General features: G+C 48.5%; 7 protein-coding genes across 7 annotated transcripts; 4 read left to right on the forward strand and 3 right to left on the reverse strand.

Annotated features, from left to right (window-relative positions):
* Window positions 1–1,316: 1,316 nt before the first annotated feature.
* F5891DRAFT_1214015 (uncharacterized protein) lies at window positions 1,317–7,236 on the reverse strand (the record flags this gene model as incomplete). Its single annotated transcript, XM_041369265.1, has 21 exons — window positions 1,317–1,430; window positions 1,483–1,591; window positions 1,645–1,910; window positions 1,961–3,785; window positions 3,835–4,609; window positions 4,660–4,696; window positions 4,746–4,778; window positions 4,831–4,959; window positions 5,016–5,068; window positions 5,120–5,126; window positions 5,188–5,208; window positions 5,269–5,552; window positions 5,600–5,807; window positions 5,856–6,051; window positions 6,119–6,408; window positions 6,464–6,579; window positions 6,633–6,643; window positions 6,695–6,713; window positions 6,773–6,784; window positions 6,851–7,108; window positions 7,176–7,236. 21 exons carry the CDS (start codon window positions 7,234–7,236, stop codon window positions 1,317–1,319), a joined length of 4,824 nt encoding a protein of 1,607 aa, XP_041228366.1.
* A 615-nt stretch (window positions 7,237–7,851) lies between these two features.
* F5891DRAFT_948213 (uncharacterized protein) lies at window positions 7,852–8,166 on the forward strand (the record flags this gene model as incomplete). Its single annotated transcript, XM_041374789.1, has 2 exons — window positions 7,852–7,913; window positions 8,010–8,166. Coding segments are annotated over 2 exons (219 nt in total), but the record flags the coding sequence as incomplete, so codon positions are not given.
* A 533-nt stretch (window positions 8,167–8,699) lies between these two features.
* On the reverse strand, window positions 8,700–9,492 carry F5891DRAFT_1127437 (alpha-L RNA-binding motif-containing protein; the record flags this gene model as incomplete). Its single annotated transcript, XM_041364180.1, has 6 exons — window positions 8,700–8,723; window positions 8,774–8,846; window positions 8,894–8,970; window positions 9,017–9,257; window positions 9,308–9,384; window positions 9,433–9,492. The coding sequence occupies 6 exons, from the start codon at window positions 9,490–9,492 to the stop codon at window positions 8,700–8,702; spliced, it is 552 nt and encodes a 183-aa protein (XP_041228368.1).
* Window positions 9,493–10,058: 566 nt separating this feature from the next.
* Window positions 10,059–13,101, forward strand: F5891DRAFT_1021257 (LIM-domain binding protein-domain-containing protein). Its single transcript, XM_041361167.1, has 6 exons — window positions 10,059–11,376; window positions 11,428–11,509; window positions 11,559–11,670; window positions 11,723–12,243; window positions 12,296–12,365; window positions 12,424–13,101. The coding sequence occupies exons 1-6, from the start codon at window positions 10,073–10,075 to the stop codon at window positions 12,858–12,860; spliced, it is 2,526 nt and encodes an 841-aa protein (XP_041228369.1). The 5' UTR covers window positions 10,059–10,072; the 3' UTR covers window positions 12,861–13,101.
* F5891DRAFT_1021267 (uncharacterized protein) lies at window positions 13,040–16,669 on the reverse strand. The gene is made up of 9 exons (XM_041361168.1): window positions 16,293–16,669; window positions 15,941–16,196; window positions 15,218–15,890; window positions 15,074–15,167; window positions 14,797–14,890; window positions 14,259–14,706; window positions 14,071–14,173; window positions 13,358–14,012; window positions 13,040–13,295 (listed from the first exon to the last, which is right to left on the reverse strand). The coding sequence occupies exons 1-9, from the start codon at window positions 16,465–16,467 to the stop codon at window positions 13,244–13,246; spliced, it is 2,550 nt and encodes an 849-aa protein (XP_041228370.1). The 5' UTR covers window positions 16,468–16,669; the 3' UTR covers window positions 13,040–13,243.
* Window positions 16,670–17,031: 362 nt separating this feature from the next.
* On the forward strand, window positions 17,032–18,355 carry F5891DRAFT_1021275 (high mobility group box domain-containing protein). The gene is made up of 3 exons (XM_041361169.1): window positions 17,032–17,138; window positions 17,206–17,583; window positions 17,637–18,355. The coding sequence occupies exons 1-3, from the start codon at window positions 17,085–17,087 to the stop codon at window positions 17,886–17,888; spliced, it is 684 nt and encodes a 227-aa protein (XP_041228371.1). The 5' UTR covers window positions 17,032–17,084; the 3' UTR covers window positions 17,889–18,355.
* A 6-nt stretch (window positions 18,356–18,361) lies between these two features.
* On the forward strand, window positions 18,362–19,470 carry F5891DRAFT_1021278 (uncharacterized protein). The gene is made up of 6 exons (XM_041361170.1): window positions 18,362–18,503; window positions 18,562–18,573; window positions 18,641–18,909; window positions 18,964–19,068; window positions 19,119–19,205; window positions 19,256–19,470. The coding sequence occupies exons 1-6, from the start codon at window positions 18,433–18,435 to the stop codon at window positions 19,318–19,320; spliced, it is 609 nt and encodes a 202-aa protein (XP_041228372.1). The 5' UTR covers window positions 18,362–18,432; the 3' UTR covers window positions 19,321–19,470.
* Window positions 19,471–20,099: the final 629 nt, after the last annotated feature.

Raw genomic sequence — 20,099 nt, forward strand, 5'->3', positions numbered from 1 at the left:
TTGTAAGGAATTCGCTCCGAGCAAGGGTCAAAGAGCTCGCTCCCTATCCTTCAGTACTTCAGCTTCAACTTGACAAGTCGCCCCTGAAGGCTGACTTGCCACTTACCAAGACTTTCCCGGGGTTGTCCGATTCGCCGGATCATTTACAAAGTTGACATTAGCTAATTGACAATTCCCCAGTTGGCAAACAGACTCACACAACTCGAAGGCTTTGAAGGTGAGAAAGATCTTGTCCTTGTCATCCTACAGGCCGCCATGCGGCATCTAGAAGTTTGAGGTTCTGTCGTTTAACTTTTCTATCATGATCTGAGGAAGGGCACCGTTGGCAGAGGTGTGAATTATCTTCCAGCATGCGTTGCCGATGTCGGTTCGTCACGTCAAAAACTGCAATGCCGGCAAGACGGTGATTGTATGTAGCTCTCCTGGAAGACTACTCCTGAAACATAAAATAGAATTTCTTGACAAGGCACGACGGAAATCGCCATGGAATATTGAGCGCTCGCTACCGTATACGTACAGTGCATAATATTTGTCCACAGCAATGAGCACGCACTGCATTTCCTGATGTGATATATACACAAGTCAATTTAGGTTTGAACCAAGTTTGAACAACCTTGGTGGAACTGCCAGTGCCAGTGCCAGTTCCAGTGGCCATCATCTTGGCTCACCACAATATTGTCGTATGTGACCCTATCCGTGCCAGGCCTAGGCCTGACCTGTGATCATAATGATGCTATCATGCCATCGGAACCATCGGATTCCACCGCGAAATTTCCGCAGATGTTTGGTCGTTAACGCAGAACAAGGAACGCTTTAAGTTTGCGGATGTAAAGGGTGTGCTCGGCCTAACATAATGGCACGCCCCCGAACAAGCGATGGCCGCGTGAGATACAATGTGTTAGTGCAATCAACGTACAAACCGATGCAATCGAGTGAACCGTCAAATGACTTGTCAGATGGACAGGGAAGCTACAGAGTATGTAGCCTCATTATCCGCATGTGTAGTTCGTCTCGAAACCTTGACAAATCATTGCCTTATACATAGGCGAACGCGTGTGACGCACAGATGGCTGCAGTACTGGTGCCACAACGTTGTCCCGTGTTTGCGAGTGAATATATTTTTCTGGTCTGACCCCCGATGCCCCTGGGATGGTTGCGATATATAGTAAGTTCATTCAATCAGGGCGTGAGCTGTCTACAATTGGCGGAGGGAATAACATACGTAAGGTATAGCATAAGACAGGCGTATGGCGAACAGAAAACCAACAATAAGGATGTGGATCCACAACATGGAAGCAGCAACGCTGCGTGGTATATTAGATGATGCCAGTAGGGTCAAGCTTTGAAGTCCATGACTGTAACTCCTTGAATGAGGGTGCGGCGAGTGCGTGCGAGTTCGCAGTAGTAAAGAGCGTAAAACAGAATTGTTTCTATATGAAAACTAAGCATGAACACATATGAGATATGAACAGGAAAGCTTACACCCAAAAGTTGCTCTTTCTGTGTATCACATTCAAGGTTTGCTCCGTGAAGACTGATAACACCGGCTTGCTCCAATTCGTTAGAGTGTGTGTAGACATGTAGATAGGGTCTAAAATAACTGTAAGCAGTGTCCTGCATGGAAAACTTATTGGGGTTGATTACCTTCGAAGGACGAACCAGCGCTTTTCCCAGATATTTTGACTGGCGTCTGTCAGAATTAGGAGATGTCCTCTTTTCGTGGGTCCGTCACTACGGAGGGGATTAGAGTTCAGGGAACGTTTGTAAGCACTTAAGTAACCAAAGGCTTGCCTACGGGGTACCAGCGTAGTGGATGAGTTCAGTTTCACACCTTGTGGAAGCGCACGGGTGGAAGGCTTCCCAGATGCAGCAACACAAACAGTCTCTGTAGGCACTTGACTCAGGATGATCTGGAAATAATTAACGTCAAACCATGTAAATCCGACTAGAACCAGCTTACTTCTCCTGCATGGCCAAAACGTTTTTGCCAGAGATTCAGTGCCTTCCGCAGCAGTGCTTCCGAACCCCAAACAACAGCTCCCGAATCAGGGCGCGCAGGTAAGCATGAAGATGTTAACAGCACCCGAACTGCTTGAACATCCGCTGCCCGTCGTTCCGTTAAAACAAGCCGGTTGTAATCCTCCACTACTGAGATACCACGTGGTTTCCACGTGCACAGTAACTCCTCTCCGCGTACATATTTTTCCGACGTATCCAAGCGCCACAAATCCTGAGGCGAACGTGTCAGAGGCGGCGAAAGACGTAGGTTGAAGATTGAGCTGATGCGGGAGGTGATCTTGCCGGAGCTCAGGAACGTTAGTAATCGGCCTGGCGGACGCGCGTCCCGTGTCTGAATGGCGACCGCTATGTCCGTGCTAAATTGCACTGGTTCATTACACGTGTCCACAGCAATGGACCAGGCAACCTGCAGTATCACTCGGTGTGCACTCGCCGTAACTCGATTGAGGAGGAGAGAATCATGAACGCTTGAGTCCCATAGTGCTTCTGCTGTGAGGGTCCCCGTGCCATCCGGTCTGAACGCAACACTTTGATCTGCCAGTAGCGGGAGCGTAACCATCACTTTCGATGTCGAGTTGTGCTGGCGACCTTTTGGATCGAGGAGGCGCACATTTCCCAGACGTATTCGGGTGACATCTGTCCATGGGAGTTGCGGTCCGGAATCTGATGAAAGCACGAGAGCAATTCTGCGCTGCAGTCCCTGATGTAGAGAGAATACCCCCGGATCGAGGCTTCCCTGGGAAAGCACGGGTACTGGAATATACTGACCATCAGCCCCGAGCTCCTTTACCTGGACACAAGCGACTACGTCATGGGCTTGCTCCACGAGAAAATCGGTTTCCGAACGACGCATCTGGGGAAGAATGACTGGAGGTGTGTCTGTGTGGGCCCCAGGAGGATCATGAACTCTCAGTTCGCGCATCTCATCCCAGCGTTCAAGACGCTCCAAATATGTGGGTTTAGCAGCCGCAAAGAACTCTATGGGAGCGTAGCCTTGGCGCAAATATGTGATTACCTTGGAAGAAGTCACGATCAAAAACGCACGCCGAAACTTTAGTTCCGATAGGGAAGATGTCTCCATATCGAGTGCGGTAGATGAGAATATCTCTTCGCTCGTGAGTGATGGTCCCACGAAGGATGATAAACGCAGTTGAAGGTGTAGTGCCGAGAAGTCGTGTGAGGATAAACCTTTGATCGAATCTACGGTTATGAAGAAGCTAATCTTGCTTCCGGGTAGTATGGCCGATGGAGCTGGGGATGTAGGGCGGGTTGACGCAGGAGTACCATGCTTCGACGCTTGCAGAACGCTGGAAATCTTAATATCCACGCGACACGAGCCTATTGCTTCTGCCGTGTACCGGCAGAATATTGGCACGACTGATGTAGATGATATTCGGCGAGATAGGGGTGCAAGTGATAGGAGGGCATTGCCGATGAATGAGAATTGTGGGGGCGGGGAATCGTAGAAAGGTTCATCCGAGCTAAAATGCTGGGTATATGATGGTCTGTCAATGTATGTAGTCAAATTTCTCATTCGCTTGACTCGCTGCTGCAGGCGATCCAAGGACCAGGTGTAGATAGCATTATGCCTTTTGTCGAGAACCTTGACGGCGACTGAAGGTTGGGTTGCTGGTGCCAGTGTGGGATCGGCAACATCACCGAAACCGTCCAGACCTCCGATTGTATCGACACCAGATATCGGAGCTGCCAGGGACCCACCAGAGGCAATGGTGAAGTTGTAAGAAACTTCTTTGCCCAACTCTTTACTAATTTGAATGAGACAGTTGATGTTCAGAAATTCGAGTGATAACACACCTAATTATGTTGGCTTCTTTTACAAGCACGGCATTGGACAAAACAGCTTCAGCCATTGAAAATGAGCGATGGGCTCTCCACTTGTCCAGGACTTTGCGAATGAGTCGTAACTGTCTCGCCGTATAAATGACGGGCTCGAAACGCTCAAACTCTTCTTCGGATTCTCCCCGGGCCCGTGCATTTATCATGCGCTTAAGCTGCTGCTGCACCATTCTCAGTTGGTGCTCCATATGATCTTTCTCTACTTTCAAGTCTTCCGCCTCACTAGACTCTGTGATGGCTTGAAGACGGGACTCAAGTTGGTACTGAACATCCTTTAGAGGCCCGTCAACGTCAGGTGTACTATGACTCGCTCCAGCTTCAAGGCTTGTGTCATCTGTGGTAGCGTCACTCGAAAAAGGTCGACCTGACTCGCTCCAGATATCGTCCCGAACGCTGAGGCTACTTTCTGGTCGTGGTTTGGAGTTGTGATCTCGCATCGACTTCACCTTCGTGATGCGTTCGAAGAGCCTATTGATATCTTCGTCCGGCAAGTTATCAAGAGCAGGATCCAGGCCAAGGCGAGCAAGTGCGGCTTCTCGACGTGCAAAATTCCAGTCTACATCAGCTTCGTCCGCAGAAGATGCCCTCGATTCCGGGCGCGTGGATGGTGGCACTGAATCGCCTTCTACATCAGCAGCAGACACACTCAAGTGCATGTTGGATCTCGCCGTGGCGCGATCGCGTTGCTTGCGGACTTCCTCGGGATTATTGAACCTGAAGACGTGGTGCTCCCCTAAATGAAACAGATGAATTCTCCACCACTAAGAGGAAATAAATTCTGACCAAGGATGATCCGGTATCCAGAACGCAGTTTATAAGACTACATCAATAACATTGAGTTCTTTCCTTTCAAAAACCAATCGATTTACCTGTCCAGGGGAAACTTGTTTGCCGTTCAAGAACTGCAAACATAGTCAGGTAAAGTGCAGCTGCGTACGGAGAAATGATTCTCACAGTGACGCTCTCGGGCATAGCGTGAAGGGTCACTTTGCCGTCTGTGTTCTCAAAGTAACAATGTTCCTCGAGGATATTTTCACCGCTCAGTCGAATTGCGGCAGGTTTTTCGCTGTCCAAGCGACCGACCTATCGAACACCATTTCTATATTCAGCAGCTATGAGCAAGCGAAGAGCAATCGTACGATGGTTGTACCAGGTTTGAGTTGGTATATCAAACATTCGCTCATGAGAGGATCTGATGAAATACATAATCAGACTGCATTCGGGCTAAATCTCGAGCTCTCACCTTCATTCTGAAAAGATACAATAGTAATTTAATCATATAACCCACCAAGAAAAACGAAAGAAACTGACCAAATTCACTAAATGCGGCATCTGAAAACAAACACGTCCAGCAGATTAGCACAACATTCCCTTCAGGCGTCCCATCCTCACCTTCTTTGGGGTATGTACTCCCACCAAATTCTTCTCGACCGTGATACCAAGCTCTTCAAGTGCCTTCTCCCGCTCTTTTTGTACCTCCTGCGTCCGAGACATCTTCTGCTCCCACGTCTCATTCAAACTCTGCATCAATTTCTCGCCCGTCTCCATCTGCTCCTGCAACTCCGCTTTGGTAACAGTCTTGATCTTTCCATCCTTCGTCTTGTACGTGACCTTCTGTTTCTCAGGCGGAACGTGCGGGTCGAATGTATCTTCTCCGGAGGACGTCGCCACACGTGCTGAGGAGTGTCAACCAGCTGTCAAAGTATAAAACGATGAAAGTTACCTCGAAGCATTTCAAGCTCCTCCTTGAGTTCGCGAACAAGTTTGGCATTAGGGTCCTCGTTTACGACAGCCTTGTTCTTGATCTTCTTTGCTTGGTCAGCGTATCGTAGAGTACTCAGCGTCTCCTCATAATCTGCAGGAGAGATGGCAGCTATCATAGCAGTTTTGGAGTTCCCGCCCAAAGTGTCTTTCAGCAACCATGTCAAGACCTAGTCGAAACCTATAAATAGGCATCATCCAGAAAAAAGATGACGCACCGAGTCACGGTAAGGTACGAATTCTTCAGCCTTTCCTTTCTTCCCCTTCTTCCCCCCATCCTGACTCGCAAGCGCGAGAGAAGAAATAACTTTCCCGAGGGTAGTGAGCGATTTATTAATATTCGCTCCCTCCTTCAAACGCTGTCCAGTGGCACCTGTCGAATTAGCCCGCTCAGAACCTGCCAAGTCAACCAAACTGCGTCGCATCAGATAGATAAATCAATGGACACCTATCAAAGGAATTGCAACGCGAAGAAACGCACCTAATTCGCGACACCTTCTCGGTATCTAATTTCGTCTCTACGTCATGCCTTTTCATAGTCAACAGCAGTGTGAATACTGCATGGGACCGAGAAGAGGTCTCATTCATGTTCGTGGCAGCGACGGTGCGCGCTTTATTGCCCTCGTCCATGAGCGTCATCATCTCGTGGTAGTTGTTCACGACTAGCTTCGATAGATCCTCTACATAGGGACCTAAGCTAGGATGTTCACGAACTCGAAGGTTTCCTGTGTTCTTTGGATTCAAGAGGTCGCGTACTTTCTCGTTATAGATCTAATAGTGAAAAATAAAGTGAAAACTGCATTAGGGTTCGAAGCATGTGGCCTACCTCGATGTAGGAAACCTCTACGGTGAAATTGATGTTGGGGTCTGCAGCTTTCTTATCCTCTACACGTACAAACAGCTCGGAACATGTCAAGGGTATGATTCCTTTGTCGGGTCCATCTAGTGATCATCTCCATAAGTAGCACGCGAGTCATTCGTTTCATCATACGCACATCCCATCATACTGTACACCAATTCTCAGTATCACACACCAAAAGAATATGCTTGAACACACCTATATGATTTACCAGATCCTGGTCATTGGTCAAGGCACATGAGCCATACCCAGTGATAAAATAAAACGCAAGCATACCAGTCTGCCCATCTGTCAGACCGGGGTAGTATCAGCACACCTTTTCACAGAAAAATATCCGAAAAACAAACCACTTACAAGCCAAAATACAAGCATTAAATCCTGCAAACCCATGATCCAACAACTCCTTTCCCAGGTCTTCATACAAAGTCTGCTGCGAGCAGTACCCTGGTTCATCTCGTGGTCCCGCAGACCAATAGCTCCTATCGAAGCCAAAGGCCATTGTTTTGCGTTCCGTAGCACGTTTGGAGTCCTGCTGAGAACCGTGTTCCGGTGGGTCGAGGAAAGTCTGGTTGCCCTGCATCCGGACAAGTGGTTTGGCACCTCGTGCGAGTTCTGTAGGCAAGAATCGGGAAAGTTGGGATGAGTATGAACTATGCATACGTATCCCTCACGAACGCACCGCGAGAATTGAGGGGTCTACATCGCACCACCACTTTGATGTTGCCGTCTCCTTCGGCCATGGTCAAAGTGGACTATAAAGTAGGAGCCAATTATTGTGAGTCCTGCGTCAAGAAAATGTTCTATGAGTGAGAAATGTCGCAAAAAGATAGCTGTAGCTAGATTTGGGATGAAAGGAAGGGTATTGGTCTGGCGGTAGTTTAACGCGTTTGAGCGAGTTCAGTATCAAATTCACGTGCTGTACTTTGGCCTACTTTGGCTTACTCAATGATTGCTCAGTCTACTTGTCATCGACGTTAGGCCTTGTGACTCTTCAGCCTGAGTTATACCGTTTCATGTTATGAACTTGTTACTTGACTATAATATCGCAGGCTCTTCACTCTGATGGGCGAGGTCATCTTTGCAACCCCCTTGCTTCGTCGCTAGCTCATCGACAAGAGTGACAAAAAACGATCGATGTCCAATCTGAAACTCACGCTTCCCTGAATAGCACCATTTCCCTGACATGTATATGAATCCAGTAATGATCTTGACTATACCCCCGTTCAAAGAACTACGACATGAACTTGACGCTCTACTATAATATCAAGCTCTTACTACCTATAACTAACGGGGATGCTAAGCTTCACAATGTGTCTTGTTTTGTATCACGAGATAGATGATACGGGGATGCGTAGAGACCGTATGGGAAAGGAAGGAGAGGGTTGGTGGAGAATTATAAATACTCTGGTGTCTCGCAGTCATCCAAGGGTCACTAATGCATTTATTTACTCATTAACCACAAGTATATTATCACGCGATAAGATCGACACTGGATCCTTCGACTTCGTGTAAGTTATTTGTATATGTGGCCTCTGAATGGATTCCGTTCATACTCTGCAGTACAGCACATGCGTCATTTGGGTGGACCGTTGCTATCCATAACTGGCTCATATCGTCACTTAACCGATGTTGTTCGAGGCGACCCCGAGTACGTACGACTCAAACAATGATTGTCAGACATCAGTGATTCCGGCAAGCATCGCATTTGACAAAGACGCGTAGTCCCAAACGGCGCGTACCCCTGTCCCTTCATGGGCCTGTTGCCGCCTAATAGCCGTTATTATCTTCGTGCTGAACGTATTGCAACCCATATTCGGGTTGACCCGTGTGCAAGCGGCAGCTCGCGTTGCAACGAAGACATGATCGATAATTCCAGTAGCAAGAACAACCAAGGACCGCACATGGTTAAAGAAGCAGCTCCCGATCTATTCATAGTAACGTATCAAGACCTATAATCAGTCCAAACCCTAGCACAATCACGAGAATATGTGAACGAGTGCGGTGTTGTTACGACTTTTATGCTGTGTCGTCGGCAGCCTGAATATGACATGCTTCGAGTGCCTGTCATGAAGACGGCCAAGGGAGCGGCGCCGAGAATAGGCTGACGAAGGTAAGTGAGTTAAGGTTAAGTCCGCGAGGAACCGACAATACGGAGGTAACGCACATGACGACATCATCGACTATGGACGTGTCGATGGGGCAATCATAGTAGATCGTAATCGTCGAGCTTCGAGAGATGGTCAGGAAGAAATGCGAATTTTACAGTCGATCGCTTACCTCGTCGTTGTAGTTCATGATGGTTCTCTTCAACTTAGAAGTGTCCACCCAAGTGACGAAGTCTTCCATGTGTCTGAGAGGCGATGAGAATACGAAAACGAGATTAATTTTGTAACGCGCCTCGTGACAAGAAAAGCGGGATCGGTGATATTATCTGGACCAACACGGACGTGACCTTGTTCGATAAATTTTGCAGCCTGAAGAAGTGAGTTGGGAGTGTAATTTGAATAGGTTTGGACGTACTGCGCTGACTGTTTCTGCCATCTTGCTCATGCACATGAAAACGGCAAGGCGACGCCTGCAAAAGGCAGCAACGGTGAGCTTGTTGTCAACGTCACTTAATTTTGCTTGGGAGTTAAGTACGCCAATGTCATAGAGTTTAGAGAGCAGCTGTGACTCCATGCGGGTACGAAACGGGTCTTGAGCCGGTAGAACGGATAGACGGTGTGCAAATGATCTTAGAGCACCGCAAAGCTTGTTGTACCTGTGATGATGTTCATGTTAACATGATCGACGGAGGAGTTAGAAGCTTACTTGTGGTAATCTTCTCTGTCCTGGATATGGTACCTGCGAATGACTTTGATCTCACGAATATTTGCATCTTGTTTCCACTTGATAGTCTTTGGTTAGTGAATTATGGAATAGAGAATGAGACATACGTTTAAAAAGTCGACTTTCTTGAGCAATTTCTGCTCGTGATACTTGAATTTGCGGACCATGAGTGCTATAGCTGAATGCTGTGTTTATAAAATTTTGATTCCGGTGATTGTGCTGTCAAGCACGTGGTAAACGAAGGCTGCGTGTGAGAGTCTTGGTAGTACCTTGGACTAGATTCAAACTTGGACGACGTCGACCCTTGTCGTCCTTCGACCAATCTCAATTAATAGTTTAGCTAGTTGACTTTGTCGTCGTCGTCGTTATTGTCGTCGTCGTCGTCGTCGTACTCGTCGTCCTCCTCGTCATCGTTCTACTCTTCATATATCTTTGATCGTCATGAACGTTCGACCTGGTGACATGCTTCGGCCACAGAGCATGGCACAACTCTCCATGAATCCCTCTCCTCATTTTCAACAACAACCTCCACAGCAGCAGCAGCCTCCTCCAAATCACGTCCCGTCGCTCATGCCACATAACCCAATGAACTTACTAGCAGCCGGGGGTCCACAATCCCAAAACAGCATGGACTTCCGTCGTCGTCAGCAGTTACACCAGATACAGCAGCAGCAGCAGCAGCAACAACAACATCAACAGCAGCAGCAGCAACAGCAGCAGCAGCAGCAGCAGGCACAGAATGTTCAGATGAGCACCGCAGCAGTAGCTTCACAAGCTAATTCTCATATGAATTCTATCCCTCAACACCTCGCTTTTTCGGGTAACATGATGTCTCAGGCTGGAAGCAATCTTGGACAGGTCGGAAGAGTCGCCTCTCATCCACAGGCGCTCAATCACGTCAATCACGTCCAAGCAATACATCCCGGTCAACCAAATATGCCTGGCATACCTCCAATGAATCCACAAAATAATATCCCTTCTCATTTACGTCAACCATCCGCTCAACCAATGTTGTCTCGTATCCCTAGCTCAATTCCTACCTCAATGTCACCAGATTTGTCTAGTACACTAAATCGCTCTCAAGGTCAAAATCCAATGCGAACTCAATCATCCCAGCCCCAGTTGATGAACAGTCTATCACAACCGACTCTTTCTCAAGCCGGAACCTCCACAACGATGCCACCAAATGGTTTTCCATCCCACTCGCATCATCCAATCACTTCTTCTTCCCCTCGTCCTACAGGTCCTCTCCAAGGTCATGCCTCCAATATGATCATGGGTACACCTGGTCCTTCACAACCCCCCGGTGCTCGTCCAATGAACCCCGGTGATGGAGTATTCATGGGTATTCAGAATCCCCAGTTCAACCCTGGCTTTACCCCAGGAGGTAATCGAATATCGTCCTCCAACCCTTCCTTCACTACTTTTGTGCCTTCATCCACCCAGGGTGACATGGACATGCAGCAGAACATCTCAGATGGCATGTCTAATCCAGGCAGTCGTCCTGGATTCCTTACACCTGCCCAGCAGTTTGAGCATATGCAGCACACTGATAACAGTTTTGGCGGTAATTTCAACATGCCGACCCAAGTAAACGTCCCCCCTCGTCCTCCATCTCACCCCACGTCCGGTATACATCCTTCCATAACACCTCGACAACCACCACCTCCCCATCAACACTCTCCACATCAGCCCGATCCTATGGCAGGTCATGTACAACAACAACAACAACAACAACCTCCAAGACCCCAGTCTCAGCCACAGGGTCCCTCTGTTAGACCACCATCACAAGCTGGGCCGTCGCAAACCCCTCGAGCTTCGCATACCCAGCTTCCGCCATCATCGTCTAGCGGTCTCCTTCCTCCTACACGTATACCCCCCGTCACACAAGCACAGACGTCACCGCATCAACAACGGCAGGCAACTCCAGGGCAGCAGCCAATAGCTCCACGGCCGCCACAGTCTTCGACGAGCGCTGCCGCTGCACCTCCTGTTACGACCGCGCCGTCCTCGGAGCCGGCGGTCCCGCCTCCCATTCGCACCTCCCCTGTGTAAGTGTTACTTAGATGGCTTTTCTTGGCCGTACTTATGTTTTCCCAAAGGGTGGCCATGCCCGTTGGTCTTGGACAGGGTCTTGTTCGATTGCTTCAATTTAGCGGAGTCCTTTCAGCCGAAAACCCCACTGTACGTCATTTCATATTAATATCATCCCTCAATCATGAATCCTCGGTAGAAACATCAGTTATCACACTGGGAAACTGTTGTGAAAGACTACTTCACTCCGACGGCCATAATGAAATTTACCTTGTGGAAAGATAACCAGCGGAATGAAGCAAAGCCTTTCGGTTAGTCGCAATTTTCTCAAATCTTAATTTTGCTCATCTGTTCCGGCATCAGAGATCGGCGTGCCTATTCTGCCTCGGTTTTTTCTAGTCACCACCCAATCTGGTGTGAAATCCATGACACTCTCGCTGGACGGTGCCCGAGAACGGCTACTCTCACAACACCACGCGGTTGTAGAGTGTGTTGCGGCTGTTTGGACATACCGATACACCAACGGGTACACAGTCACACTTCGGGGTCCGCTCACAGTCCACGTTATCCTCATTCCTCAGCCAAACGCCGCCACCTCCCAAACACCGCCATATTCCCTCAAATTTGACCACCTCCAATTCGATGCAAATCATCACGAAAAGTTTATTGCCTTGGACTCGGTAATGGGTCATAGGCAATCGGAGTCACCGAAGACGCCACGCGTGAGGACGGCACCGACGCCAAGTCCGAACGGGACGGTGATGCATAGGATGGATGATGAGAGAATATGGGAAGAACCCAGAGTTATGATCGACCATGCGTCGATACCGGGAGAACCTGTGAACGCATTTGGGATTCCGCAGGCTACCATGCGGTGTCTGGAGGTACGCGCTTTTCGGCTCCGCATTTGTCTTTGCTGAACGCGAGGCGTGGTAGTTGGCAGAAAGTGTCAGTCAGATGACCGATCTAATCACATTTGCGAATGAAACAAAGCTAGGACCAATGGGTAATGTTTGCTTGTCAAGACTCTTAGTGAACGGTCGCTGACTTGCTAGAACGGTTAGACGCCCTTGCAAAGCTAGCGGACAAGCTACGAGAAGGGTCTCAAGGGGGTCCCTATATGGGCATGCCTCTCTCAAATGGGCACTTCCTGCCCTTTCAAACCATGAACGGGCTTTCAACATCGCCAGCGGTGACGTTGTATCATAGCATGTCTTCATCACCGTCAGTATCGCATCCTGGGCCCTCTGCGCACTCCCCAAAAAACCTCCCTCCCTCGGCTGACAACTCACAAAAGCAGACCAGACCCACAACTGCATCTGGCACCGCGCCCCCCAACTCCTCAAATCCAGCCAATGCACCCACACCTTCCCAATCCGGCATGACAACGCCTTCAATGACCTCGGCCACCCTCAAACGCAAGACCAACGACACCAATTCGCCTTCTCAATCAAATGCCGAGCCTTCAAAAAAGACGCGAAAGTTGACCCAGAGACGGTAGCGGATGATCTATATATTCGGATTTCTTTTGTTGCTTCGTCGTCGATCGATCTGAGCGATCATATTGTTTTGTCGCATTGCATGATGCTGAATATACCAGCTTCGATATCGACATAGTATTCTAACTTTGCTAGGGATGTAACTTGCCACGCTCATTGTCAAGTAGAACTGCTTTACTTACATACACCTGTTTTTATTTATAGCTTTTGTTTGTATCATCACCAAACGGCGTGTTCAGCTTCTTTTGATTTTTGAGTTCTTGGCGTATCAATGCTGCCTGACACAGACCATCAAGATGCCATCATATTGGATATCAAAAATGTTAGTCCACGGAACATGCTCAATGCTGTATACGATGCTACCGCCCATCTCTCTGAACTCCCATCACGAATAGATTGGTTCATGGCTAAAATCGCACTGATCGCCATATCTGCACCTGTTATTACGTTGAATCAGTTTTAGTCCCACGATCCAGAATTTGGCATGTTTGATGCTCGCCTTCCTTCTGCAAAAAAACTGCATGGTTTTCGTTTACTACTTCTATACGATCCATCTTCTCCCCGTCCACGGCCACGTCCGCGACCGCGAAACTGACCCCTATCTGACGCCCATCGCCCGCGAGCACTACCATTGTCAGCATATCCTCGACCATAATCACCGGTGGCGGCGTTCGAATTCCAGTTCTGATCTTGGCCTCCAAATTGGGCTTGTACACCGGGTCCAGACGGGTGCTGGTTGAATAACGCTTGCGCCTGCTGCATTAATTCCTGCACCTGTTCTGGCGCAATAGGCAATTGTGAAAGCAGTGCGGGATCAAAGCCAAATGATTGGATACCCGCACTGCTGGGCGCATTCATCGAATCAAAACCTCCCGATAATTGACCTACGAGATCGGCGACAGATGCGGCGTTGGGCTGAGGCAGATCGGCTTCTCTCCAGAAGAAATTATCGCACTCTGACCCCACCGTCATGGTCTTCACATCCACATCTATCTCGTCATCACTGATTATCGTCGTGGGCTCGCCAGGACTGTCAGGTATCTGTGCTGACGACATGTATAGTGCACCCAAAGCTGTTTGCTCACGCTCCTCCTGAGTCGTCTTTTCTGTACTATTATGTCCACGTTGGGACGCTTCGAGATCGAATTCGAGAGCTATAGATTGCGTTCATTAATTGGTGGCGACTCATGATAACGATGATAATTTGCTCACTTATTGGATCCGTCCAATCGATAACTTCTTCGAATAGGGGAGCATGTAGAGCAGCACCCTCTCCCCGATCCAGATCGCGCAAACTGTGAGCAGTATGAACACCCTATGTGAACAAAATACACAAAGGTATTCGTGACATCAATATAAGTACTGTACACCAACATAAAAAACGAGAGTAGAATGCTGACATCAACAGGGTCATCATCGTACACAGCTCGTTCTATCAGCCGGATCGATTCTAGCTGACCATCAGGAGCCCAAGTCACAGACTTTCTCTTTGTTCTTCCAGAAGTCACCAGGGGCGGCGTAATCGACATCGAAGCTGGTGGCGGTGTTGGCGTTACTGGAGAGTCTCTACGCCCTTTACCCATTGACTTCAATGCCTCCTGGAACGGATCGATCGACGATGGTTGCGCAACATTGAGATCAGGCTCCTTCTTGACAGGCGCCGGGGCTTTCTTGAAGCTCGGTAATTTGGCTTTCGGTTTCGGCGCAGAAAAGAATGAGGAATCGGAACGAGCATCTTTGACGGCGAGAACATGTTTCGTCTCTTTCTTCATGGCTGTTGGCTTTGACGCGGAAGCAGTAGGCGCTACAGCGGCCTTCTTGGCAGGTGGTGGCAGGTTTTGCTGAGGGCTGTTCGACAGGCTTTCGCTTTTTGAGCTTCGAATCTGCAAGGCATGAGTCAATGAGCGCTTGTTCATTGGTGCAACGAACTGACGTGACCCACCCTCAGTTTGTGTATTTTCTGCCTGCTTTTGGGCAGTTTCGACCAATTGTCGCCATCTCCGTTCCAAGTTCGATGCCATGTCCTTGATCGCTGCACATTTGAACAACACAGAAATCAAACAAGAGTTAGATACATGTAATTTTCGTTGGCTCAAGCAAGTAGTAATAATACGACAGACACGCAAACTGTGGTTGCAAGGCTGAAATCGTACACGGTTCACGTAGTCTCTCACGGAGACCGCATGAGTGGATATTTGTGAAACCGAACGCTCACCTGGAGCTGGAGGCTCCTTGACTAACTTGACGATGATCTTGCCTAACTTCGAGGACTTGAGTGACTCAACTGTCAACGGTAACCTGTCAATGATCTTTGCACAGTATTAGAGGCGACTTGCAGCCTTGAACATGCGTAACATACGTGAAGTAACGGCATTACAGTGTCAACCAACGGGGTGTCAGACTTGGCGGTGGCAGCGGCTTTTAGCCATTCCCGAGTAATGTCCATAGCCGTGTTATTTTCGGACCAGGCCCGGAAGTAATGATTAGCGGCGTTATCGCGGATCTTGGTTAGGATTTCCATTCGCAGGGCAGGTTCGACCTCCTCAGAACCAAAGTCGTCGATGAGATTAACAAGGTTGTTAATAGCACGCGCACCGCCGAATGCGCTGGGCTGCAGAAGTGGTCTGACGTCAGTAACGAAACTATCCTTTCGAGCCTGGATGTTTATCGTCGGCGATTGTACAGCAACAGCAGCAGTGGAGGTCGCTGTGGTTGCCGTAGAAGTTGAAGGTGTAGATGGCGATTGTGCGTAGAAAGAAGACAATTGTCCGATCATTGTAGAAGTAGGTGAATGAAGAACGTGGGGCGAAAGAGTGCCTTGAGACTGTGATGTGGGTTGATGCTGAGTTAAATGCGAGGAATAAAAATGTGCGGGAAGAACATAGGCAGGATTAATGGATAAAGTAGGATGCTGATATTGATATGGATGTCGTGGTTGGGATTGGGGAGTGGGCTGAGCTACATGAGTTGGAGACTGCGTATATTGTCGGGGCGGTTCCGATCCAGATCCGTTCATAGTTGTCAATGCGGGACTGTAACAAGTGTGTGAATAAAGTGAGCACACGAAGGAGGTAGAACGCACTCGATCATCATGGGCTGCTGGTTCGATGCGGGGGGGGATTGATGTTGAGAAGCGGACTGTTGAGAGGAGGTCGTAGAGGTTGCTCCATTGAGTGTGGAGTAATTCGACAGCGGTAGATGGGTTTGCGGGTTAGTCCAAGACATTGAACCATAAGGTACGGCATTATAGGGACCGGGAACTGAAGACAAGTAGAATGGATTGAATGGACCGCCATAGTACGCAGGTGGTTGAGAGATGGATGAAGACGTTGAAGGTCCTATTACAAGAGAGATAACCATTATTTTAACATTTTTTATACGAGGGCGCTCAACAGCGTGTTTGTAGCACGGGCGCTTATGAATGAGATGCTTACCCGCAAGGTCGCCTATTGTATAGTCGCTCAAATCGAGACTTGACTGCTGCGCAGCTGTTCCAGGAGGACCTCCTGCTCCATTTGTGGGGGACGACTGTTCTTTCCAGTCGTCGGTGGATGGAGTGCCTCCAGTTAAATTCTGCGTCCAGTTTTGCGCATTCGAATACAAATCCATAAGGACTGTTTTCTTCTTTTTCTGCTGCTTCGTTCTCAAGCGTTATTGGGGCAACACTAAACGGCTTATTTCTGTGCAACGAGACGCAGGAAAAGCAGGAAAGAAATGTAGACGGTATACAAGCCTTCTATCACCTTTTTTTGCAGTGTGTTCTACGGCTCAAACTGCCTGAGAGACCTGGCTCAGTTGAGGGTGCGAGTTGTCAGCTTTCGTCGCCACTGCGAACAACCCACATGATCTTGTTTTTTTAGAACTCCGATTTAATAATCGAAATCGGCGACTCGGCAGAAGTAACTAAGGATCGCCGTCAATGTTGTCATTAACGTTTTATGTAGTGAAACATTGTTCCAAGCACAAGAGAACCAAGACAATATCAATCCCAGAGTACTAGTCTAATGATAAGGAAGTGATGTCTTTTTTATCATTAGACGCCATCTACACAAGGTTTGTGACTTTCATTACCTGATTTCCTATTAGTTACAATTGTTTCAATAGGGAACCCTAATAGTTGTCAACAAAACAAAAGTTTATAATTGCTTACAAGAGTCAACAAACTTCGTTGATTTTTCTGAATCCTCCCTTGTCTTTTTCTCACTACCCTCCTTTTCTAATAAATCATGCCACCTAAAGAGCCAAAAGAAGAACTTGACCTTGACCAGAAGAAGGCTCAGGTTTGTATTCTCTAATACGTATTCTGTTCATCGCGTCTGCTCACTCTCGACGCGTTCTCCTATTTAGCTCGCGATCAAGTTCAACAATGCCGCGCGTCAGTTCAGTGCTCTTGCCGAAGTGCTTTCCAAGGCTGTCGCCGAAGTACCTATCGATGAATCCACTGTTAACAACCTCACCGAACTTTTGAACGCGGCAATCACGAAACCGTCGCGTAAGCGTAAACTCGTCGCGCTTGAGATCGGCGAGGATGGTGTCCCCAGAAAGAAGAAGCGCGAAAAGAAAATCAAGGATCCCAATGCACCAAAGGGTCCCGCCTCCGCTTACATCCTGTTCCAAAATGATATTCGTTCTGCGTACAAGAAGGAACATCCAGACATGTCTAACAAGGAGTTGCTAAGACTCATCGGTGACCAGTGGAAGACGTTGGCTGACGACAAAAAGGATGTACGTATATGCCAATCCTATGTACATCATCCTCCGCTCATCCGTATCATCAGTTCTACCGTGATCAGCACGGCAGGGCCAAGAAGAAACACGAAGTTGACCTTGCTGCCTATAACGCCCAACACCCCGACCAAGTTCCTACAGAGGCCAAGGACAGCGGGAAGAAGAAGAAGAAAGACGATGAGGAGTCAGACCATCCTGTAACGAAAGAGGTTGCGAAGGCTGCTCCCAAGACTGCCAAGAAGGCTGCCGCTCCCGTACGCTCTTTCATACCAGTTGTGACCTTTGCTGACGTTGTTGATTAGAAGGTTGGCAAGGTCGTTCCGAAATCTAAAGAGGTTGTTGAAAGTTCGGGATCCGAGGCAGAGGATGCGTCAGAAGTTGAAGCCTCAGATGCGGAATCGTCAGACGATGAACCGGCCCCGAAGGCCAAAGCCAAGGCAACTACAGATGAAGACTCCGAATCCGAATCGGAAGTTGATACCTCTTCCGAGGAAGAGGTTCCTCCGCCTCCGCCTCCCGCAAAGAAGTCCAAAAAATGATGACAAGATTTATTGAGAGTTCTCTGAATCGGTTCTACGTTGGTTATCTTCGTATGATACATATACTTTACTATTTCATCATCAGCAAGCATATGGCTTATTGATTCTTTTGAATACTATACATACTATTCTTCGATGACCCTTCAGGCCATTGGCCGGATGGCATCATGTAGGGCTTACGTATACTGTTATAAACACGGCAATGTCACCCATTACGTGTGACTATGAAACATTGCCAGCGGCTCGCCACTATATAAGTAAGCCGCAATCCTGCTAACGCCATCATCTTCTTTCAACTTTCCTTACCATGTCCTCTCCTCCCCCGAATCCTGATTCAAGGCCTCTTCCGAGAGGCTGGATCGCACAATATAACTGGGAGTATGTCTTTCACAATCTGATAATCCTTCGAAGAGCTCCTGATCATCGTAATCTATAGTTATAAATCATGGTGTGTATCGCGTTCCCGCCAGGCTTCTTGATACCTCTTTATCAATATATGATTATCCGCAATGCAGGTTTTATGTAAATGAGATGGAACAACCTCCTCGATCATCTTGGGAGCATCCCCTAGGCCCTCCCCAATATACTCCTCCCCTCGGACCTCCCCCTCCTGATCGTGGCTTCAGCCGCTCTCCTTATCAAGACGGTTACAACCAGGCTCCCGCTCCAGGTGGCTACACGCCCTCTTACGGTGGCTATGGTGGTGGCTATGGTGGTAATGCACCTTCCAGTGGGTATGGCGGTTATCAGGGCTACCCACCTGCAGGAGATAGAGGAGATAGAGGTAAGATCCCATGGATCATCCGCGATAAATCATAATATCAAACCACTTTGCTAGGTCTCTTTGGCAGAACGTCTTCTCAGCCCCAACAGCCTGTTTATGCGCAGCAGTCGGCTCCTCCGAGGAAGAGCGGTCCGGGGATGGGCACTGCTTTGTTGGCTGGTAAGTTTTGGTCTGCTGTGCGATACTGATCATCTGAATGCCCGGGTCAGGCGGTGCAGGTTTAGTAGGCGGTGCTCTTCTCATGGACGCCTTTGAGGACCATGAAGATAGGGTAGAGGAGCAAGCCTATGACCAAGGTAAGCCTCTCACTATTGGTGTGTCCGGGACATATCTAAATGTCCAGCAGGGTACGACAATGGTTACGATAATAATTGTGACAATGGCGGCGGTGATTTCGGAGGAGGCTGGTAAACGACATGCTTGGTTGGGTAATGCAAATGCACGATTACAGGTTCTTGGCGCCTAATGTGGTAGATTTGTGTTTGTGTATAGTAGTTTGAGGCTTGGATTTATGCAATGGAAGTCCCTTGTGGCGCCACATCAGTGCCATCGTACAGGTTATACGGCATCTGTTACTCTGGCAAAATTAGCACTGGCTATACTTGGTCCACGGGAAGGCCCAAGGATGGCAGAAACTGGGGCCGGCAGAACCCCAGTGTTGCTCTAGAGTATTCGAGACTAGCGGAGATTAGTGATTCGAATCTGATAACACGGTTTGAACATGAGAACTTGCCGTTACGCAAATAGCCAATGGCAGGTCATTCGAAGGTCGCCCCAAGCTTGGCATTGCAAAGCACTGGAAATGGGGCATAAAAAAAACTCGGATGGTCTGCGGGCTTGTAATCAGTCAGTACATAGCTCTATTCGCTGGTGGCCAAGCGGACGGCCTTTCTTGGTGGAAACTCTTTCATTCAATTCCAAAATTCACCCACTCAAGGTCTTTGCTGTGGCGGTCCTCTCAATTATAGGGCATGTAGGGCGCTCATTCTCTGATCTGGGCATAACACAATCCGCGTGATGGATATCTCAGTTGACGCACCCGGCAAAATTTGTGCAAACCTTAACACCACAGGTGACCGTAAAAGCCACAGGGTTTGGGAAGTCCACCCGCCGTCGACATGCTCACATGCGCACAACGTTGGCATTGCTGTCAAGCATCCTTCATGTGGTACCTCTGCTCTCGACCGAGC

This window comes from Suillus fuscotomentosus, assembly GCF_016647785.1.
Source record: "Suillus fuscotomentosus strain FC203 chromosome Unknown F5891scaffold_15, whole genome shotgun sequence".
NCBI lineage: Eukaryota > Fungi > Basidiomycota > Agaricomycetes > Boletales > Suillaceae > Suillus > Suillus fuscotomentosus.